The sequence below is a fragment of the Camelus ferus genome, chromosome 31 (genome assembly GCF_009834535.1).
Source record: "Camelus ferus isolate YT-003-E chromosome 31, BCGSAC_Cfer_1.0, whole genome shotgun sequence".
Taxonomy (NCBI): Eukaryota; Metazoa; Chordata; class Mammalia; order Artiodactyla; family Camelidae; genus Camelus; species Camelus ferus.
The window spans coordinates 16,242,698-16,266,874 of NC_045726.1; the positions used below are offsets into that span (position 1 = coordinate 16,242,698).

Below are 24,177 nucleotides of genomic sequence, written 5' to 3' on the forward strand. Positions count from 1 at the left end.
GTTGCCATGGTCCTCAGTGTTACAGAAGATAACTTACTATCCTGGATGACTGGTACATAGATCTGAAAATCTTTTTAAAATGTGACATGAAAAATTTTTCTATTTTAGTTTTATTTCTATTTCTATTTTAGTTCTATTTCTATCTCTACACACACACATACATATAGCCCCTTTTTCTCCCTTTGGCTAAAAGACCTTTATGCACAAAGAGGCAACCTTTACGTTAAGAGAAATATTTTGATTACAGCATATATTGTGAAGGAATCCTTCAGGCACTAAAGTAACTTTCTGTGAGCTTCGTGACTGAAGTGACAACTGGGCCCCTGGCGGTAAATTGTGACCTCCCACCCTCCCGACCCACGAAAGGCCATTCCCATGGGTGAGGGGCTACACTCTACCTCCAAGAGAACATCTCTGACCGTCCCCCAACACCAAGATTCAGGATTCCAGAGCCGGCTGCCATTATCACTAAAGATGATGTTACAGTTTCTATGCCAAAAAAATTTTTTATAACCCGAAAATTAAGATTGAGAGTTTCATTGAAATTCTTTGAATCACTTTTTTTCCTTCTACAAATGAATAGAAATGTGAACATGTGACCAAGGACATTTGCATTAAAGAAATAAAATTCTTGGGAGTCAGTATTTTGCATACTGGGAATTTATAATCTTCTAATACATTGCTATATCGCATTGTAACTTGTTAATTGGACATGACACAGAATTTCAATTAATGTTACATTCGGAATAGATTTATTCCACAAAGGACTCTGCACAGTGTGGACTTTGGGAAGGTACACTAGGTAGGGATGTGTGGGGATGTCTGGACTGTGCACATTTATTCAACACAAACATAATGCATTCCTGCTGCAGAGAAGTCAGATACACCAGGTAAAGAAAAAACTTCAGTGTGTGATGGTTAAGCCAACCCTTTCAGCCAAAATAACCTAAAAGTCAGAGAGCACGACTAACTAACAAGATGGCTTACACAAAGTTGCAACGCTTAGAAATTTTCATACGTTACTGTTTTAAAGTTTTGCCTTTCTTATCTTCTTCAGTGAGCTGGTACTATGCTCAGGGTGTGGCAACTGGATCCTCTCCATTCTTTACTGTGTTCACAGTATCACTAGAAATCCCCAAAGTCTCATCCTTTCTCAAAGGAAGAGTTACTTTGCATTCTTCCTGCAGAACAGGGAGTGTGGGGTGGAGGCAACTGACCACAAAAGAGTTTGATTTCTGGGTCATCCATGACCTCTTTAGAATATTCTAACCTGTTTCGAGCAATGTTAGAACTTTTAAAGGATTTATACTCATCGATAATTATAGCAGCATCGAGAGAATTCTGTGCGGATTAAGTAGCTTAGAGGCACACACAAGGAAGATTCATGAGAGTGTGTCTTCTAAGAAAATATCATCTGAAAGAAGCAATTGTTTAAAATTAGTTTGTCAATTTTCTTTTCAGTGTAAATATAATTTTTCCCTATGCAATGGATATTGGGAATAGAGAAGGGGCAAGAAGGTGCTCTTTTCCAGCTGTTTATTGGGTTTGAATCTATTACGAAAAAATTGAAAACGGACATGCTGACCCGAGATTGCCTTACCTGTCTGTGAGGCCACAGGTGTCTATCTGGAGGTCACGGAAGCTCCCCAGCGCCCCCTGCTGCACTGAGATGGGATCCACCGCTTTGTCGCCAATGGAGATGAGCCTCAGGCAGCCCTGAAATCCACCCAGGGGACTTGCGCATCCAGAGCCAGAGCTGTTGTTGGGACAGCCTGAATTAAACACGGAGACACACACAGCAGAAAACAAACAGTTACGACAAAAAACATTGCACAGCTCTCCTCATACGCAAAACTTGTTGCCTACCCTTGTTTGCAGACACCTGAGGATTCAGACGTCCTACACCATTTGGGAAGGTCACACCACCCATGGATGGGGGTGGAAAAGAACAAAATCTGTCGGTATTGGTAAAGAGTAAAAATAATAACCTAAGCCAGGCTTATGGAGAGATGAGAGGAAGGGAAGATGTGAAATCTGACAGAGTTATAGCACATTTAACTTAAGCCGAGCTTGCGTTCCTTTTTGAAAGCACACACAAGAAATCACTCCTTTTAGCATGATGTTAACACACATTGTAAAATGCTTGAAAAATAAATTGTGCATTGACGTGGACACCCTCCATCCATCAAGAAATTGTTAAATACCCACTCTGCGTGTGTGTGTGCAGGCAAAGCATATTTTAAAACACTTTTGGTAATAACTGGTCTCAAAAATCTAATAGCAATTTATATTTACTTTTTTTAATTTCGACACTTCAGTCAAATATCTTTCAACAGTAACACACATATATTATCAAGTATTTTTAATGATACGGCATTGCAAATAATGCAGAAAAATTAGCAATACAGAATATTCTAAAAAAAAAAAAAGAAATGAGCTTTGATTATTTTTCATAGTAAGAGTTAAACTTTACAAGTTCTGCTACAGTCATTAATTGGTTTTGCTGTAAATGACAAACCACAGTTCCTACAGACTGGCTTTGTTTTATCCTCCTGGGCTTCTCAAGATGACAGTGTTCTTATGATGATCATGAGCAAGGACGTGATTTTGAAATCAAAATCAAAGCAAGGTGGGGTCCAGAACCACCTTCTTCTCCATGTGTGGGGACATCAGGGTTCTGAGCGCCCTCACACCCTCTCCTGAGTTGTCCCCTGAAGGAATCAGAGGTTCCTGGATTTCTTGCATTCTTAGGTTCTTGCGTTACTGCAAGATGAGCAGCGTAGACTGGGAAGGTGACAGTGAAGGAAAGCAGTCGTTGGGAAATGTTTCCGAAAGAGGCAACAATTCGGGGAAACCCCATCCCCCACCCCCATTCAGGACTGAGACTTCCCCCACCCGAAACTGCTGGGCTACAAGGAGTTGGCTCTCAAAAGACTGTGCCTCTCCCCAGGGATAACAGTGCCCAAGGATGCGACGCAGTGACCGAGACCCATTATCTTACTGGGGAGCTCCCTGAAGGGCATCCCTGCTTCAGACCCTCCCTTGGGGTCTTCAGAGGCTCCTGATGCAAGTGCACTGCAGTTCAACTCATCTCTCTGCCCATCCCAGATGGTCCTTCAACCCTCCAGGTGTTGCTCCCAATTACCCCCACTAAACCAGCCACGCGCAAAATCTCCCACGCAGAGGCAGCTTCTAGGGCAATTGATCTGCAGCCACGTAGGATAAAAGCTCCAAGTGTTTACTGAGTTGAACACTTTATTTTCATGTGCAAATATGAAAGAAGCACAGCATTTTTAATAATTAACATTGTTTTCATTCCAAAAGGTTGTCCAGTAAATTTCGCGCTTCATGTGAAATTTACCTATGCAATGTATGCTTTGCCTGATAAAATTATGTTTCACTCATATCATTTCCAGAACTGTTTTCTTTGAACTTTTTAGGTACAGTGCCATAATTATTCATCTTTCTGCACTGTATTTTCCAGCATTTTAAATATTAAGGAATTTTTATGTTAATATTTACAGCCTGGGGTTTTGAGGTTCTTTTATAAGACTCTTATTTTTTAAATCAAATGGAATAAGTAATTCGATGAAGATTTTGCTCATTGGACTTTAAGGTGTTTTTCATTCATCTCTTTGTACTTTTGTCTTGAAATCATGGGTGCACTTTCAAAGAGCAAGAACTGAATACAGAGACCCCTCCTGTTCCTGCATAATGGATGCTAGCTTTCTACCTAAGAATTTTCATGAACTACACAGAGTTTATCTTCACTTTCCTTTCAGTGGCTGAGACTTAAATGCTTTGTATTTCTGACAAATAGAATTCAGAGCAAGCCAAGACCCGCATCAGGTTGAAACCTCACAAATTAACCTCGGAGAGACGCTGACATTTCAAATTCAATGTTATATCATAAAGAACTGTTTAAGCCTACAGCTTTCCTTTACCATTTGCTTGTCTGATGTGAAAATGCACACGTTTTAATTTTAAGAGAATTTCTGAAAGGCTGGATATATTTGGAGGAAACCTGGCATATCTTTCTATCTTACAGGTGACTTCCACTCGCTGTACTTGGTAACTAAGAACGTTAGAATAAACAAGAGGAAACATTAAATCAATAAGTGGTTTTGTGGAATTGCTGCTATTTCTTTTCTGTTTTCTTCCTTTTCTCCAGATCACGAGCCTCAAACTCATCCAAAATATACAGTGCAGTGTCTAACTATGTCTGTTAGGACAAAATTAAACCATATAAGCTTTTGCAAAGCAAAGGAAACCATAAGCAAAACAAAACGGCAACCTACGGAATGGGAGAAAATATTTGCAAATGATGCGACTGACAAGGGTTTAATTTCCAGAATATATAAACAGTTCACACAACTTAATAACAAAAGAACAAGCAACCCAATCCAAAAATGGGCAGAAGAGCTAAACAAGCAATTCTCCAGTGAAGACATACAAACGGCCAATGGGCACATGAAAAAATACTCAATATTGCTAATTATGAGAAAAACACAAATCAAAACTACAATAAGGTATCACCTCACACCAGTCTGAAATGCCATCATGAAAAAAGTCCACAAATGATAAATGATGGAGAAGGTGTGGAGAAAATGAAAGTGAACGTTTAAAGAAGAGAATGTCAAAGCACTGAGTGTTCCCTTGTCCAGTTACGACATGAAGGTCAGGACACAAGGGAACCACAGTCCAAGACAAGCTCAGGGCTGGAGATGCTCATTCGTCCACGCAGACGGTTGCCCCAAAGCCTTGGTGGTAAAGTGGCAGAGGGCCATCCAAGAATGGCCTGATTCGGGATGGAGAGTGAAGTGGACAGTGGATACGTATTGCCAAATTAATGAAAGATACCCATCACGACTGAGGGACTCAGAAGTTTAAGTACCTCTGAGGAGGACAGATAAGTTGTCACTTATGTCACTGCACCGGAATCGGTCCTCGGGTGAGACTTCATTACAGACTCTCCATGAGCTCCCTGGCCTGCTCACGTTTCATTCAAGGGGGTTCTGAACCAAATTTAATACTCCCCAAGTCTGCAGCACAAGTATGGTATTGGATAGTACCAATTCCATAAAAGGGGGGTGACTAAGAGCTCAACTGTCCACTACCATTAATCGCAGGCACTGTGGACAGCACACTCCAGTGCAACTGCTGTTGGAAGACCAAATTACAAAAAAAAAGTTCAGACTAAGAAAAGGCAGGGGAGGAAAAAGGGACACCTAGATCGCAGAGTTCTGATAAGATGTTTAAGAAATGCTGCTGTTTGACAGGTAAGGAAGCCGTGCTCCGAGCCCGCCAGAGCCCTGGTTTATGCCTTCTGTCCGGCAGTGATCACTGAGATCATCTCCTTTATTTGAAAGTGTTCTGGTTTGGATGATAAATTATACGTTCAACCGCACCGTAACAGCAAATCGTACTAGTCTGCTTTTACAGTGAAGCGTTGCAACAAAATTTGACCGTATAATGATGACTGGGAACATGCAGCGGAATGTCCACCAGGAAAAAACGGTATTGGAAAGCAAACTGGTCCAGGAGCATCTCAGAATATGGGGTAGCATGTTTTTCTTGAAAAAATCATGTATCATTCGTTGGCTTTCAGCTGGATGACCCAGGAATGCTTACTTTATTTAGTCCAAATATTGCTCCAGAGCATGGATTGGATGAAGTCAGCTTCCATGTTGACATCATACATATTCTGGTACTGATGGACACGAATCAAGAAGACAATTAAACAAAGAAAGAGGCTGACACAGCTACTCCTGGGCGTGGGTATAATTACCCAGACATTGGAGTTTTCAGGGTAGAATTTCTACTCAAGATGTAGCTGCCCTGCCCTGCTCTACCCACAACAGAGCTGGTAAGTCCAATGGACTCTGGAGACGACGGGGCCCTGATCAAGGGGGTCTCCTGCACATAAAACTCGTGAATATATGAAATCTACTGAGAACCAGGACTCCACGCCCACTGGTCCAAGATCTGCCTCTCCTGGTTTTCCTTGGGTACAAATAGGACTCACCTTTTTATTTAACATCAGTGCATTAGTGTGTTTCATTTTTTGTTTGTTTGCTTTAGTCTGGCAAAGGCATTACTTGAGTTTTTAAAATAGGATATATTCTTTCTCTAGGGAAAAAAAGGTGCTGATGCTGTTCTGTTGGTGGAGGATGTACAGTTGACCAAATTAGTTTGAATCAGTCGCAGAAACTGGTCTGTAAATCAACTGGATATTTATAGCTTCCCATACAGACGTTCCTCTAAATTCATACATTAGTTGGGAATAAACTACTGTGATTGCAAGTTCTATTTTGGTCACTCAGTGCCAACATTCAATTACACGAGGGAAATAGGGAAGCCGTGATGAAAAAAAGTCATTATCGGCTCCCATGGGAGGCTGAAACTGTAACTCCGCGAATCGTGGGGACACTGTTTCTTATTGGAAATGATACTAACATGACAGTTCTGCTGCGTATCAACACAATTTTATAAAAAGAGATAAGAAAGGCTTGTATCTTTTTCAGTACATTGCCCCCAGATCTCTAGGATCCTTTCATAGACAGGAGTGGAGCCCAAAGCTGGGTCCCACACGTGCAACCAGTGTGACAACCGTGGGTCCTTTACGTTCATTCAACTTAACCATCGGAGCATGCCACTGAAACCACAGTACTGACTGTTATTCCACTAAATTGACTCTACGTATTAGGAAAGTCAGGTGGTTTGTGCCTAAGGAAAATTTAAAAATCGCTGGCTAGAGGATTCCTAGCAGCTGAACAAGAATATCTATGGCATTTTTATAATAACAAAAAATGGGCACAATCAAAACGTCTATCGACATAAAAGGGGATGTTGAAACAGATGAGTAGCACATGGCATGAAACTCATCAAAAACCATGCAGCCGTGAAAATTAATTAACTTTAGCCGTTCACATCCGCATGGCTGGATCTCAAAAACTAATGCAGAACAAAAACATAAAATAAAATAAAATAAAAGCAAGTCACAGAAGAACACATGCAGTATTAACCTATTCATAAAGTTAAAAGCCAAGCAACACAAGACAGTTTATTGTTTAAAAGTTACCTCCAGAGATGACAGATTATACAGCAAAGCAATACAATGATTAGTTTAAACAAAGCAGAGTAATGCTTAACTGGGGGAATGAGAGTCTGGAGGAGGAAGGAAAGCTTCGAAAGTACCATAGTGTTTAATTTCATAGCTGAGGGATGTACCCACATACGCGCTTTTAAGAAACACTGGTTGTCTCTTTAATGCACGAATATGATCTATTTCCATAGTAACAACTGATTCACATCACATTAGCATGTAAATATTTCTGGGGAGCACCTACTCTCACGCAGCTGTGCGTTCCGCGTTCTGAGCATGGAGAACGTTCAAATAGGAAAGCTGCTTCAGTGATTTGTGAAGTATTGTTTTACTTTTTAACACAAAAGTTTAAAAGTATTTTATTTCGTATCATTCAACAATAGAGCACAGTTCTTTCTGTAAGTTTTTTTCTATCCTTTTTAATGCTTCAGAATCATCTTCCTTTCAGCTGTAGCTCTTGGAGAAACTCTTTATTTGGTTTTGGAGGAATTTGTTCCTCTCCAGAGCTAGAAAGTGAAAAGGTTTAAAAAAAAAAAAAAAAAAGTGCCTGGGTCAGAAATGCATCACGTTTAGCAAACGAGGAGAGCAAGCAGTCTGATCTTTTTAAAGCTGCTGGAGCTCTCCCACCCTTCACAGTGGAGGTTGCTTCAGGGGACTTGAAAGCTGGAGCAACCCGATGCACGGTTTGTGTGCTTAGTGTCAGTTCTTACGGGAAAAAATTTCTACCTTCTTGTAGGGCTATGAAGCTACCTCCACCACGATTCTGAACTTATGTTAGAAAGAAACATCTATAAAATGCAAAGCAGCAAGAAAAGCAGAGATGGCTTCAAGCCAAGATTAGAAATAAGTCTCACTATTGACAGCGCGAAGCTTCCAGTGGCTCAGGATTTTTCACTCGAATGCCCCAGGGATGGAGATTTATTACCCTCAGAAGCTCCCCCCGGCCCCTGGTGGATCCTGGATGGACTCAGTCAAAGGTCCGCTAAGCCAGCAAATGCCCATTTACTACAGTCCCGGGGAGACGGCCTGGGTTGTCTCGGTAAAATCCATCACTAAGCAGTGAGTGAAATATTAATTGCCATTGAATTAACCTCTGCCTCTGTTGTCCATAACGATGCTCTTCTGTACACACAGCGGGAATAGAATGTTTCTTAAATTTTAAAGTGCAGTGGACCAGCTGGAGGTCTTGGTGGAATGCAGAGTCTGGCTCAGGAGGTCAGGGACGGTGCGTCTGCATTACTAAGAGGCTTCCAGGTGATGCTAATGCTGCAGGTTCAGGGACCACATTGTGAGTAGCCAGGCTCCGAGCAAAAGAGGAACCAACAGACAGCAGAAGAACAGCCCCATGCAGCAAAAAACTTGGCACGTAAAATCTGAAGGAGAAGTCATAAGTGTCTTTTGGAATTAGGAAAATTCTCTATAGCAAAGTTTTAAAGGTAAGAAATAGAGAATAACGACCTCCAAAGTTGTTGGCACAAAGGGAAACCCAGAAAGCATTCAAGAAACCTGTTGTCCAGGCCTCGGGACCAATTAAATCAGGGTTTCTGGGGATGCAGCCGGACATCAGCGTTTTGAAACTTTCCAGGTGACTGCAAGGAGCAGCTATAGTTGAAAACGAGTGTCGAATTTAAAATTGATCTTATCATGTGCCCTTTTAAACAAGGCCACCTCGTAGACATGCATTTTAGACCATGATTTGTCATTTGTCCAGTCAGCATTCCTCATGACTATAAATGAAAGAGAAATATCATTCTTCAGTATTGATTTTCATTTAAAAATTTGGTATAGAAGGCAGGAGCTGGAAAGACAAAGATGGCTGGATTGCCAGTACAGCCCAGTTCCTTTCACTTACCCCCCAGGTAATAGGTGTTGCCTGAATCAATCTGCCCCCGCAGGGCATGAGCCATGGAGGCTGCCTCACCGTCCACCGTCAGACTCAGCTGACTGCCTTTTGCAGATAAGGACACAGAATGCCACTGCCCATCATTTAAGCCAGCACCTGGAAGTAAACAAGATGGGTTAAAAGAGATTCCTATAAACCCTGCAGATGCCTCCAAACGGAGCAGCTAGTTGAGAACAATATGATGCATACCTGGGACCCCCTGGCGCAGACCACCAAGAACTTACCTGAAGCCCACCCAGGTCATTTAGCCGGCTGGGCAACGGGTAATGTGCCACAGAGGAGGCAGAGAGACAGAGGTGTGGGAGAGACGTGAGCTTGGCTGGGGGTTTCTAAACAGCCAAATAAGTGATGTGATTTGCTGGCCATGCTTATCTGGAGGAAGGTGCTGCCCACGTCAGGAGGAAGAGGGGCTTGCTGAGTAAAGTGCATGGCTGCAGAGGGTCCCTGCATCTGATCCACCACAGCCACGGACTGGCCTGTCTGGTACCTGTTTATGTTCTAACAAAAGCTATTACATTCACTCGGGATTATGGCCTATCTGCACACTGCCAGGGCTGTATTTCACTTTCTCATCACTCGACTTAGTCAGAAAAATACAGAAAGAAAAGAAGAACAAAGAGAGAAATCAGAATGAAAGGGGTAAAGAGGAAACAAGAGTGGGTCACGCAAACACTCTGCCTTGGAAAATACAGCATTGGTTTCTTCCCGTCCTGGGGTCTTAATAGACCTAAATGTCCATGAATGACCCTGAACAACCATGAAATGACAAAATGTTTCCAATTACATGGCATCAGGCCTCGTTCAGTCTCATCCGGTTCATTAATAGTTTGAGAGGTTAGGAAGGACAGGTGTTTTCCAAAAACGGAAGTGATTAAACATAAGAACGTTCCCTTACTTTTGTGTATTGTTATTATCAACAATCATCTTGGTAGGAAAAAATAGGAAATAAAAAATTAGGAAAAAAATACATTGTTGGTCTTTACAAATAACAATTTAAGGAATAATAAAACATGAAAATTTATAGAACAAAATATAAAGTTAAAAAAGCATTACATTGCTGTACACCAAAAATTGACACCTTGTAACTGACTATACTTCAATTTAAAGAAAAAAATAATTACATTAAAGTGTGTGTGTATGTGTGTAAACATGCAAAAGAGTGGCAGGAAATATTCTTAAATATTAACCTTAATTTTTAAATGAAGGAGTTATGTTTTTTATTGTATGTCATTTTAGCCTTCTCTGTTTTTTCTCCCCCAAATTTGATACAGTATATGCAAGCTATTGTTACATTATTATTTTTAAGAACTATTATCAGTTCCTTCAAAAGCAGCCACTGTCTTCTGAATCCATGAGATGAAAAGTCTCCATTTTCTTCAAGTGATAGAGTTGAGAATGGTCAACTGGTTGAGTTGCTGACCAGCTCCCAGCTGCAGCCGGCTCCAGCTTCCCCTACCAACTTGCCTACTAGGTCTTACGTTGAATGAAAACCCATCGCTGTGTCATGCAGATAAATCAGCAGTAGGTGTCCCAGTCCATTCATCCAGACCATGTGTGTTATTAGCTTCTACTAGGTTATTTGTGGAGACAAACAACTGCCAGGCTGCAGTGAGCAACAACTAGGCTTTGCTTCTCGCTCTGGCCCTGGACCATCTGGGTCTCCGTTCTCCGTGTTCCAAGCGTGTATTCACGCAGAGCCAAGGCTAATGCGTGGCCCCGAGCCTGACTCATGGCTGAGAGAGAGCAGCCCTTGGCATCCGAAGCTTCCACTCAGATGTGGAACAGGCCCCCTCTGCCCATGTTCCATCGGCCAAAAGCCAGTCATTGGCCAAAGTCATCTGGCCAAGAGCAAGGGACTCTTCCCCTCCAGAAGAAGCCACACAACTCCAACAGTCCCCTGAGATACATGTTTCATTTAAGGGGGTGGCCCAGGGACTAACTGGAATCTTTATAAACTGTCTTGGGCAACAGGGAAGGGGGGCATAAAGAAATACTTTCACCCAGTGGAAAGCAGGTGAGATGACTGCTGAAGCTTTTGTTGGAGTCACGCCCAAGCGTGCTAGTCATTTTAATCTCATTATCTTCCTCAATGTCCCAATACAATTAACTAATAGATTTTACAAATGAGAAAGGTACAGACTGTTTACAGCTCTATACGGTTAGAAGTCAACCTATGGGAATTCGAAGTTACATTATAGCCCTGGGGGGGATATTAGCCCCCACCCCCAAAATATGGTCATATTTCTGGTAGAAAGTTAACCAGTCATAGCCAACTTAGCATTATATTTTGGTATTTATTGCCCAGATGGCCACATACACAAATCCATGTCTCTCAAATGCTCTTCAATCCAGCTTTTTCTGCTGGGAAACAGGATGACCTTTCATCAGAAGTGGTTCAAACCACACGAAAGAAAAACAAAGGGTGAGAATTATGATGGACGGATGTAGAGAATGCTTTCTTCTTTCTTTCTCATGAATGACTCTGATGTGGGCTCCAGGTCCACCTGAGCAGGAAATATGTTTCAAACAGGACCCAGAGGATCAAAGATCCTGTTGTAAAAAATAGTTATAACTTCACTTCTTCTCAGACTCTTAAATATTAGTGGTGAAACTTCCCAACACTCACTTTCCAGGAGGCGTAGTTGTAAAGTCACTGAGTTACTACAGCTCTTTGCCATGTGCACGAGTGCAGACACGAAAAAGGCTCGGCTCCTGTTTTTTGTTTTCCTTTTGTGAAGCCAGAAACATTTTCAAAGACTCAGCACTGGTTTGTGAAAGATAATGTGGAATGTTGAAAAGCAGACGACGGAGGATTTAGGTTAGACACTTAAATATTATGAAATTGAACATGAAATAGAGTTTTGAAAGAAGTTCGTTATCCTGGAGCTAAAGAGTTAGCATGATACCGTCTAGATCTATCCACACGGTCGCCAATGGGAAGATTCCATAATTTTTTTACAGCTGAGTAATATTCCATATATGTATGTCTGTGTATATATCTTCATTATCCGTTATCTATCGATGGACACTTAATGTACAAAAAAAAGTCTCTAAATGTTCCTTCCAGTCTTATCATTCAGTGTTTCTCTTAAAGGTTACATAGTTAATCTGTCAGTATGCTAACCATATCCACTTACAACCTGACTTAAAACCCAATATTTAGCTTAATTTTGTGAAATGTTTCCTCTCTTTCTCACCCTCTCCACCTATCTAGCAACCTGTCTACATATATCTAGTGCATAGAGTTATTTTATTTCATGGGAGAACTTGCAGAAAGCACTCCAGCATCTTCCCCTTGAATTTGTAAGAGGTCGTTTGCTGTATAATACAAGACTATTCTTAGTAAAACCTGTCATTCTAATTTAAAAATAAAATGTGAGCATTTATACTCATTTTCCACGTCCATCCATTATAATTCTCATCCTTTGTTCTTCTTTCGTGTGGTTTCAACTCGTCCCACTCCTGATGAAGAGACAGCCTGTGTCCCAGGCAACACTCCTGCCAAAGGACGGATGGAGACCAGAGCAGAGTCTGCATTTTGGATTTGCGCTACTCTGAAGATGATGTTAATTACACCGCACCCTTCCAGCTTCTCAAGAGGCTTCAGTCTGGGGGGTCGAGGGGTGCCACGGCTGTGGGACTAGTTTTGAAATATTCCTAAATGCAAGTTATTAAGTTATTACTGATGAGCAGGGTTTGCATGCGTGAACATCACTGGCTTCTCACCGTAACTCACGAGTGTCGTTTTAAGGATGTGGACCCTGAGGCTTCGGGAAAACACAGGAGCTGCTCTGAGGACCGGGGGCAGATATGGAAGCGTTCACGGGAGGAGAGGCGTCTCATGCACCCCTCTCATCTGCTTGAGGCAAATAATTTATCTCAACAACAAAGAATAATGACCATGGCCGTAGAGACAGTTTGGAAAAGGGTGGAGCTGTGTCTCGTACATAAAGGGAGCTCCACTGGTGAACACGACACTCATTTCATTCATTTTCTCTCTCCTCCTCTCCTGCTCTCATTTCTCCTCAATTTCCATGACCCCCTCCCTCGGTCCAGCCCCGTGAGCGCACATACACTAGATTATACACTTTGGGTACATTTCTCATTCTCTTCAGAAATACACTGTGATAACCATCAGGAACAATTATCTAAAACCTGGAACTAGGCCAAATGATGTCTTTCCAATGCCGTGTAACAAAGTTTGAGTTTCAATTTGGTACACGGTTGGGTACTTGATAAAAGACTTAAAATGAAAAATAAAAAGTATGGCCTGTCTTATTTTCATTTATTTCAAATGCATAAATGATTCTCCCTCACCTGCTACTAAAGCAAGCAGCCGATCAAGAGAAACTGGCCTTTGCTTTGCTTCTGAAAAATAACATATTATACTGTAAAATCTTAAAAACTGGTGTAAAAATATGTATGTAATGTTTCAGTGCCAGCTTACCAAAAGTTCAATAACTACTGTATGTGTGTGTTGCGAGGAAGGGCATGTGTACCCATGCGAAACAACAGTAAAAAAAAAAAAATCTTTTAGTTCAAATTACAGGTAAATTATAAATCAACACAAATCAAGATTTAGGCAATTTACTGAGTCTGAGTTAACGCTTCCAACTCAGTTCATTTGCATGCTGGCAGTCATGTTTTTTGATTTATAAAAGGAAAGCAAAATCTGGTTTTCATTCCCAGCTTTTTAAGTCCGAAACTGATAACCACAGGTCAGGCAAGATACGCTTTCCACGTTCAACATTCCAGGAATGACATCCCATGAGGAATGACAGGCCACGGGTCTGCCTAGGTTTAAATTTTTATCAGCTTTAAAGGCAAAGCAGTCCCCCAAAGTTCAAAAATTACATGGCTCTGGAAATGAATCTAGAAATAAACAGGTTTTTCTTGGAAAGCTCCCACAGCACATTCACCCAGATAAAAGAAGCCATCTCAGAAAACAGGTAACCCCCAAAGGAAGCAGCGGCTCTGACAGAAAAGGGAAAAATATAACTTAAACTATTTTGAAAATCAACGTGTATACAGGTTTAAAAGAGGTAAAAGAAGTGTATTTTCTTGGGACCCCTTAGGTTAGGCCCATGTCTTCCAGCATTTCAAGTTTACTGCTACTTACCAACCATACACTTATAAAAGAAGAGTTTATTTCTAAACTGTCTGATACTTATGTTTTGATGTGGGTAAACTTCTGCCACACTGACTAACATATCGACATCCTGGAGTTACCTATTTTGAAGGAAAGAAAAGTCTAAACTGATGGGTGTAAAAAACAAACAATGGTTACCAAAGGGGAGAGAGGGGCAGGGATAAACTGAGAGTTTGGGATTAACAGATACACACTACTGTATATAAAGTAGATAAACAACAAGGACCTACTGCATGGCACAGGGAACTGTATTCAGTATCTTGTAATAAGCTATAATGGAAAAGAATCTGAAAATACACACACACACACACACATGCACACACACATATATATACATACACACATCCCTATATATATATATACACATATATATGCATGTATATCTGAAATGCTTTGCTGTAACACACCTGAAATGTACATTGGAAACCAACTACACTTCAATAAAAAATAAAATTAAAAAAAAAAGGAAGACCATAAAAATAAAAAAGAATGTACTTCCCTACAAGAGTGGGATTATGACTAATTTACTGATTCCGTCATTCTCCACCTTAGAGATACCAGTCTTAGGTTTACACGGAAGGAGGTACAGTCATGGCAGACGTCTACGCATCATCGCAGGGAGGATGTTTATTACCTGCTGTGACGTCCCTCGCTGGATGTCCAGGCTGGGACAGGCTCAGCTTGAGTCTTCCATCACTGAGGACCAGGATGAGAGCTCCCGACTGGTGCTGAAACTGGCTGTTCAGCAGGAGTCCTGCTCTGTTCCACGTTCGAAATTGGAAGATGATGGATACGCGGTCCTCTCCGGAGACGCCTGGCAGAGCCAAGTAACTCCTGGAGCTCAGAAAAGTCACAGGGACGGTCTGAGGGTGTGAGCAGGAGAAGGACACATTTCCCTGTGGACACAGGGAAAGAGGCTTCAGGAAGTCGCAGGAGGGACGTTTCCATCCACTGACCACAGGTTTTCCAAGACTTACAGGATCCTTTATCGATGAAATAGCTCAGCAAAATAGGACTTCAGAAATAAGGCTTCCCCATCGAACTTAAATCCAGATTACCTTATAGGTCCCTCAAAGGAAAGCACCTTCAGCTGGACAGACCTGTATCTGAACCCGTTAGCATTGAGCATCTTCTCCATCTCTCGGCATTTGCAAAGGAATCCTGAGCCAAGTCTTCCCCCGCCTTGTGCTGGGGGTGGGGCACCACAGGAAGAGGCGGTTTTCCCCCTTGAGGTGCTAGGTGGTTTTCTCCCACGTAAAGGCCGGCACCACCAAGGAGCACCAACCCCTAGAACGTTCCTGGACTCGCCTCGGTCGTGTAAATGTGATTTAAGCGTGTCACTCAGACCACAGACGCGCCTTATTGTAGGTGGGAGATGTGCTTCTGCAGGTCTGAAGAAAAGGGTGCGGCCAAGCTGGTCCTGCCATAGGCAGGCTGGCCTCCTCTCCGAAGTTCTCACAAAGCTCAGTCACCCCGGGCGGTCATCCAGCCTCAGGTCTGACCTGCCTAGCAGGCTGTTTTTATTTTTCTATAACTCTGTTTTTAAAGACATTTTTGATCCCTAGGATCTCTTGATTGCACCAGGAAAAGTGATTTTTTAGTCACAGTGTTTGGAGGGGAAGGACTTAACGGGATTCTAATTCAGCTGTCTACAAGAACTTTCCCTGGGACTGAAAAATCTTCATAAATTTTAGATGGAAGCATACATGCCCAAACCTTGCCCTTCCTCCCCAAAATAGATTATGCAGAGAAAAACAGTGAGATGGAACTGAAGTTACCAGAGAGCAAAGCATACTATAAAGTCATTGTAATCAGGACAGTGTGCTGCTCGTATAGAAACAGATGCATCGACGGAAAAGAACAGTGAACCCACAAAAAGATCTACGTTTAGATGTGAAGTTAGTATGTAATGAAAGCAATGATTCAACCACGTGGGATAAAGGGTGGGTTAGTTACTAAAGAGTGTAGGAACAAATGGATGGCCATGAGGCAGAATATGAAAATTAACCCTTATCATAAATCACATAAAGAACAAACTTCAGAAATCAGAGACTTAATTTTTTAAAAAAATAAATCAATTAAAAATTCTTACAGGAAAACCCATGAGACCATATATAGATTATAGGGTTTTAGAGACATTCCAATGCTATAAAGAAATATACAGAAACGTATTGACCAGAGACAAATAAAAACACGTATGTACTCAACACGCCAGTATAATATTTAATGTAAAAATTGATAAACCTGAAAAAATATATGGACCATGCATGACAAAGGGTTATCTATCAAATGCAAAACTCTAATACATTGACAAAAAGCTAAAAAAAAAATAGACGAAAGAATAACAATAAACATTGATCAGAAAAGCAAATCCAAATGGACAAGAAACAGGTGAAAAGATGATTTAATTCACCAGTAGCCACATAAACACAAAGTAACAATGAGAGACTAGTTCACATTCACTGAGCTGGAAAGAGCCTAAGCGATGCGTGACGGGCGGCTGGCTGAGATGCGATGGAAGGGTTCTAACACAGATCGCTGGTGGAAGAGGGTCCTGTTAGAGCTTTTTGGAAAGCAATCCAGCAACATTTATGAAAGTTTAAAACTGTATTGAACTTTCAACCAAGAAATTTCATTCTGGAACTTCATCCCATCAGAACCAAAGCTCCCAGTATCTGAAAACACAAGTGCAATCGTCTGCTTTTAATACTTAAGAAGCAGAGATAAAGCAGACGGTTTAATTAGGAGATGACTGGATAAATAATAACGGCAGACTTTCATAACGGAAAGTGATGTAGACGCCTCAACACAGAACTATTCCTGATAACCGAAAAGAATTTCCATGAGGTATTCCTGAGTCAGAAAATCACGATGGAGAAAAGCTTCTAAAACAATCCCATTCTTGTAAACACCGCCAAGCGTGGAGGCACATAGAGTCATGGATACACGTGTGAGCATGAGTCTGCCAGGCAGAGAGGATTCCATGATCGTGGACTGAACATGGGAGGACACGCTGGCGGGGTAACACGCCGGCTCGATGGAGGGACTACAGCCACGTGGGGAGCAAGGAGAAAGGAGGGGGAGGGAATTAATCAAAAAGAAAGACACCGCATTTAAAGCGCCTTTCTATGATCGCCCTTAAACATCTTTGTGAAACTATTCATCTGTTTCCACATGTATATAAAAATTAAACCCAATATGAACTAAAAAATGACAGTAGTCGCTCCCTATGCCCGAATTCGGCACCCTTGTATTCAACCAACCAGGAAAATATTTGGCAAAAGAATTCCAGAAAGTTCCAAAAAGCAAAGCTTGAATTCGCCCTGCATTCACAACGATTCACATAGCATGTGCACTGTATGTACAACTATTTACACAGCAGTTACATTGTGTTAGGCGTTGTAAGTAATCTAGAGATGACTTAGAGTATGGGAGGGTGTGTCTAAGTTTTACACAAATATTATGCCATTTTATACAAGGAACTTGAGCATCCTTGAATTTCGACATTCCAGGAAGGGTCCTGGAACCAATCCCCCACGGGTACCCAGGGATGACTGTACATATGATTTGCACCTTCCCCGCCTTCAGTTAAAACCGAATCCATCAAACAAATTGCAACTCCCTTTTCTCTCGAATTTGCATAGAGACCTTCTTACCGTGATGAGGATCTGTGGTGTGTGTTTCTTGGACAAATCAATGATATCCACTCCATTATAATAGAGATTTTCAAAGCAGCCATGAAAGTTTTTATGCGGGAGCACCACTGATTTTCCGTGTCCAGGAGTCCCTCCGAAGCTGATCTTAGAAAGAAAAAAAAGACATAAATAATATTGTTTACTGATCTTCTGATTATTTGCCTCAACGGATTATGATGAACAGGTATGATGATAATGGTCTTCAGTCTATCTGGCGTTATTTGACATTATCACATTAATTTCAAGTGATGTTTCAGACGCAGATTTATCGATGCCTCATTTATTATATTTAGATTAAATAGGTTAAATACCTTGTTTCACAAATTTGCTGCTCATGTGGCTCTGTCATTTTTGTTGATGGGGAATAACTGCATCTTTCTGTCCATGGTAAACCTTGATCTGGGGGACAATGTAGCCTACCATGGTGACAGTCTACTTTAAAAACCCAGACTGCCAGGTCCTGGTCCTTTTTCATGTCTCTGATAGGCTATAATGAATAATTAAGCCTCTGATCACATTATTCAAGACCAGGCTCCCCAGCTGGTCTCTGCTGCTGGGACCACTCATACCAAATGAGTGTTGAAATAATGGTTTGCTCTGACAGGTCTGCTGAGCAGCACTGGCCGAACAAATGCTGCATTTCAGTGTCGGTTACACACACATAGTCAACATGCTGCGAAGAATTATTAAGCCTTCAAAAATCCCAAGAGAGGGGAGGGTACAGCTCAAGTGGCCTAGCATGCATGAGGTCCCAGGGTTCATTCCCTGGTACCTCCACCAAAACTAATAAAATAGATAAACAGAGAAATAAAATAGATAAACATAATTACCCCCTCAAAAATAATTAATTAATTAAAATAAACAAATAAAATAAAATAAAATAAAATAAATAAATAAAATAAAAAGAAGCTTCTTTAAAAAAAAAATCCCAAGAAACAGTATTCTGAGTTGTCTGCATTTGACTCCCTTGTTACTTGAAAAGTCGGGTTGGAATATGCACTGGTTATTTTTCCCAGTTCTCCTAGGTCGTCAGTTCTGCTCAGGATTGTCCCACAACACACAGAAGTCACCAAGGTAATATTCCCAGCCAAACACCAGATGTAAGACAGAAGAACTGTGCCATCAAAGAGGTTTCCTAAATTTAATGACTACTTGCTCTCATTTGACGATTAACATCTGTAAGGGATGAAAAGTCTCAACAGCCGAGCGTGGTGGGAGATACTCGTAGGAAATAGTCCACCAGAATTCTGAATCACTAGGAAACGGAGTTTCTGTATGTGGTCGTCCTTCTCTAGAAGGTGACACTGCACTCAGGTGATAGAATCTGGAATACTTAACGAGTAATTCTCACACCTCATAATCCAGATCCAAATAGCTGGCCTCTCCCTTTGCTTGAAAGCGATGAGTGTGGCCGTCCACGGAGAAGGTGACGTCCGTGTTGAAGAGCTCGAGGAGGACAGAGTGCCAGTGCTGGTCGTCCAGCAGGCTGCCCAGCGCGAGGGCCTCGGGGGAGGGCGGGTTAGCATCGCCTGAAAAAGACAGGATGAGGAGCAAGTGAACCATTCCATCCAGCACCAGGCCGCCAGTGCTGGGGGAGCGGAGAGCTCAATGGGACAGCAGCCGCTTGGCACGCGCGATGTCCTGGGTTCAATCCCCGGCACCTCCGTTAAGAAATAAATAAACTTAATTACCTCCCTTCCTCCCCCCCAAAAAGACTACAATTTCTATTTTGAGGTTTAGCACCTGTCAGAAATGCACCTTCCCTACATCCTTCTATCCCAAGAACGGGTCAGCTGCTTTTATCTTAATCTGAAGCACAGTGTTCTTTTGATCTTGAGTGAGATCGTCTAACTTACTTCTTTTTATTATGATGACTCACTGAATTTTCCTTCTTCTTGAAAATATTTTCTTCCTACCACCTGACTAATAGTATCACCTCAAAAATTGATGAGGCGTCCCTCTTGTCTTTACGATATTATCAGCAGTGACTAGTGATCTTACACAGCTGTCAAGCCATCAAACTTTTTACATAAAAGCATACTCAAAGATATATACGTGCTGTTCTCAGCTACAGAAACAATAGAAAGATCGTGGTTTCCAGGGGGCTGGGGAGAGGAGGGAGGGAGGAATGAACAGATGAAGCACAAGGGATTTTTAGGGCAATGAAATTATTCTGTATGCTACTATAGTGACTACATGTCATTATGCATTTGTCAGCACCCACAGAATGTACAACAACAAGAGGGAACCCTCATGCAAGCTATGGACTTCGGTTGATAATAACGTGCCCACGTTGGTTCATCGATGGTACCAAATACGCCGCACTGATGAGGGATGTTGAGGGGAGGGGAGTGTGTATGTGTGAGTGGGGAGGGCTATGTGTGAACTCTCTGTATTTTCTGCTCAATTCTGTTGTGAACCTGAAACTGCTCTAAAAGAATAAAGTCAATTTTTTTAAAAAAGATATATATGTGCTGTACTCAGTAGACCTCAACTGTTGGGTGACCATGCGCCCATGTGCCTGGACCGTTCTGGTCTTCAGAGTAATTACTTATAGGCTCTCCTTTTTTTCTCAAAAGTCTTCTGATTTTAGGATTACATTAACTACTTAACTGGGGGGAAAAATTAAGCATAAGAAGATACTTTTGTCGAAAGAGTGTTTTCAAAAACACCACCTTTTCGTTCTTTACCTGCATGAAGGAGCAAGATGAGTCTTCCTTTAACTAACTCCAGTGTGATGTGTTTACCATTCTGTCCTCCTCTGTGGAGTAGAATCCCGTGGTTCTGTCTGGTTTTAAATTTCAGAGAAATAACGTCTTTGGTTGAATTCATGGATTTCTGATGAAATGTGTACAGCAGGGAACTCTTCCCATCAAAACTAACCATCTCAGATCCTATAGCAGAAGACATAAAAAGTGGTCTAAGTATGATATACTTTTATTAGTACATTAAAATACATAAATTAACACACACGCATACATAGTATATCTCTGGTTTGTTTAATGTAGGGGAAAAAATGGTACCACCAACTTTCTCTTGATACCTAGTGGTGGAGGTGCCTAAACTCCACTGTTGCCCTTTTCTGACATTTTCCCCAAAATATGTCATCTAGAAAGACTTTCATTGACTAATTCCAACTGCTCTTATCTTTTATTAGCCTCCTATTCTCATCCTGTAAAAAGTGCAGATCAGGGAAGAAGCTGAAGTCAGTCTTCCCTGAATAAAATCTCCCTGGATATTTAACAATCATCCAACATTTCTGTTTTCTGAGAAGTTATAATAGTTCGCACACACTGGTAAGAGATAAAGTATCAGTGTCACTCAGCGTAAACGGCTTAATTGTTCCCGAACCAGCAGCTTTGACTTTTAACAACCCTCACATAAGCAGTCACTTAAATATACTTTTGTCTGGCCATAAAAGACATGCATAAAAACACCAGATTTACTAAATACTACTTTAAACTCACATTACAGGGTCTTCAGTACACTGGAATATTTTTCCTCCGAACATTTGGCCCAGTGACAGCACAAAAGGGCAAACATTACAAACGTTACAACACAAAACACCTATTTCGTAGTGTGCTTAGGGTACAACAGAAAACACTTTTTTTTTTTAATTGAAGTAAAGTTGATTTACAATGTTGTTTCTGGTGTACAGCATAGCGATTCAGTTATACACATACATATATTCCTTTTCATAGGCTTTTTCGTTATAGGTTATTACAAGGTCTGAATATAGTTCCCTGTGCCGTACAGCAGAGCCTTGTTGTTTATCTATTTTGTGTATAGTAGTGTGTATCTACTAATCCCAAACTCATAATTTATCCCTCCTCCCCTTTCCCTTTTGGTAACCATAAGTTTGTTTTTTATGTCTGTGAGCATCTTTCTGTTGTAAATAAGTTGATTTGTGTCATTTATTTTACAATCACACATAAGTGATATCATATGGTATTTGTCTTTCTCTATCTGGCTTACTTCATTTAGTGTGATAATCTCTAGGTCCATCCATGTTGATGCAAATGGCATTATTTCATTCTTTTTTATGGCTGAGTAGTATTCCACTATATATATATATATATATATATATATATATATATATACACCACAACTTCTTTATCCAGTCATCTGCTGATGGACATTTAGGTTGCTTCCATATCTTGGTTATTGTAAATAGTGCTGTTATGAACATTGGGATGCATGTATCTTTTTGATTTAGTTTTCTCTGGATATATGCCCAGGGGTATGAATGCTGGATCATAGGTTTAAGTCTATTTTTAGTTTTTTAAGGAAACTCCACACTGTTCTCCATAGTGGCTGCACCAAATTACATTCCCACCAGCAGTGTAGGAGGGTTCCCTTTTCTCCACACCCTCTCCAGCATTTATCATTTATGGACCTTTTAATGATGGCCATTCTGACTGGTGTGAGATGATACCTCATTGTATTTCTGATTTGCACAAAATACCTATCTTGTGTTATGCCTTAAGCACAATGTGAAGGTCCTCCTGCTTCAGCCATCACTGCACTGCTGCCATTTTCTCTGAACTTTCTGTGTCTTATCTTTCCAACTCTCAAGGTCACCTGCACTCCGTTTAGATTAAGTTATATTTTACCATTAATATAAAAGGGCAGGCAAACCAACTGAAGACAGAACAAGAAATGCACAAAGGAATTTAGATCATCCAGAAAAATCTCCTATTTCAGAAGTAAAAACAAAAGACATAACTGTCCCTTAAAAATACCTGTGTATGATAAATGAAGGTCCAAGAAAAAGCAAATGAAACATGAAGCTGATGTCTTTCAAGCCAATGATATAATGTTGTTTATTTAATATCAGAAACATTGTGACTAATGTATACTTGAACCTGCATTTCTTTCAGATGAACCAAAGTTACTTTACAGTAAACCCTTTATGTTCACAACCTAAAAGAATCATCCATTTTATGCAATTACCTTTTGAAAATTCAGAAGGTTGACTCATAGACATGGTGTAAAATATATAAACACTACATTCAGTCTATGAGCCATGTAAACAAACAATTATTCTTCATTGCATAACTAAATAAACAGGGCTGATAAAACCATAACTGTCAATTTGAAATGATGTTCTTTAGGATATTAGATGACAATTAACTGACGAAAACTTGATAATGAAGAATCTAAGTGCTTTCCCATTTTCTGCAGGGCTGTTTATGTCTGTCACTGAAAGGCAATGATAATAATTAAGACTTATTTTTGCAGTCAGCGAACCATTTTTTTTTTCCCATAAATGATTTTGCCAGGATGATTTTGATCGAATTATCTTTGTCCTCCTCTTCCTTGTTGGCCACCATTGCTTTGTAACAGTAATGCTGATTTTCCAGGAATCTGAATTCTGGCATGTTCGTTGAGCACAGATTGCTGGGCTCCATGTGAGACTTTCCCACTAACCAGGTTTAGGGGTGGGACCTGAGAATCTGCATTTCTAACAAGTGCCCTAGGGATGCTGATGCTGCTGGTCTGCGATCAGTATTTTTTAAGGTATTTATTATTATTTTTAAATTGAAGTATGGTCAGTTACAATGTGTCAATGTCTGGTGTGCAGCATAATGTTCCAGTCATACATATACACACATATATTCCCCTTCATATTCTTTTTCATTATAGGTTGCGACAAGTTATTGAATAGAGTTCTCTGTGCTACACATTATAAACTAGTTGTTTATCTATTTTATACACAGTAGTTAGTATCTGCAGTATTTTGAGAGCCACTGCCCTACAGCACCAACATTGTATTTCCTGGAACATCCCCCTCAGGCAAAACAGAGCAGTGAAATATTTATTAAGTGACAGAAACACAAAAGAAGGGCCTTAAAACTCTTTTGTTCTAATGTTTTGACTTTCTGTGTAAGGCGATCAGTAACACTTGTACTGAGAACAATTAACCACATGTTAGTCATCAAATTGTATCTTACGAGGCAGATTCAACATGTATTTTGACAGATTATTTAAGCCTAAAGTGACTAAGTTATAATATAAATACACAGCCAACTGAGTAAAGCACAACCACCTAAATATAATGTCTCTTGTAAGAGTCCTGAGAATTTAACTAAAATCTCAAGTGATGACAAACTTAAGCTCAGTTTAAGAGCTTAAAAAAGACAGAAGTCCAGAAATTGCTTTGAGAAGCCTGGACTGTTAGGCAGCTCCTCCCCTTTATCTGAAATCATCCACATCACTCCACAGTCCCATGAGATAATTTTCAAAGGTTTGTTAAAAAAAAAAAAAAAAAAAAACCCAAGCTTGAAAACCAAGAGGAGGTGGCGAGAGCACAGCTGCGTGCAAA

At 40.7% G+C, this 24,177-nt stretch overlaps 1 protein-coding gene across 1 annotated transcript in view; it reads right to left on the reverse strand.

Moving 5' to 3' along the window:
• The window catches only part of LOC102521772 (contactin-associated protein-like 3), a 148,604-nt gene that overhangs the window by 55,862 nt on the left and 68,565 nt on the right, over positions 1–24,177 (reverse strand). Inside the window, 6 exon segments of the mRNA XM_032471085.1 lie at positions 1,601–1,772; positions 8,958–9,104; positions 14,792–15,053; positions 17,814–17,957; positions 19,206–19,381; positions 20,543–20,746. Coding sequence (XP_032326976.1) covers positions 1,601–1,772; positions 8,958–9,104; positions 14,792–15,053; positions 17,814–17,957; positions 19,206–19,381; positions 20,543–20,746 — 1,105 coding nt within the window.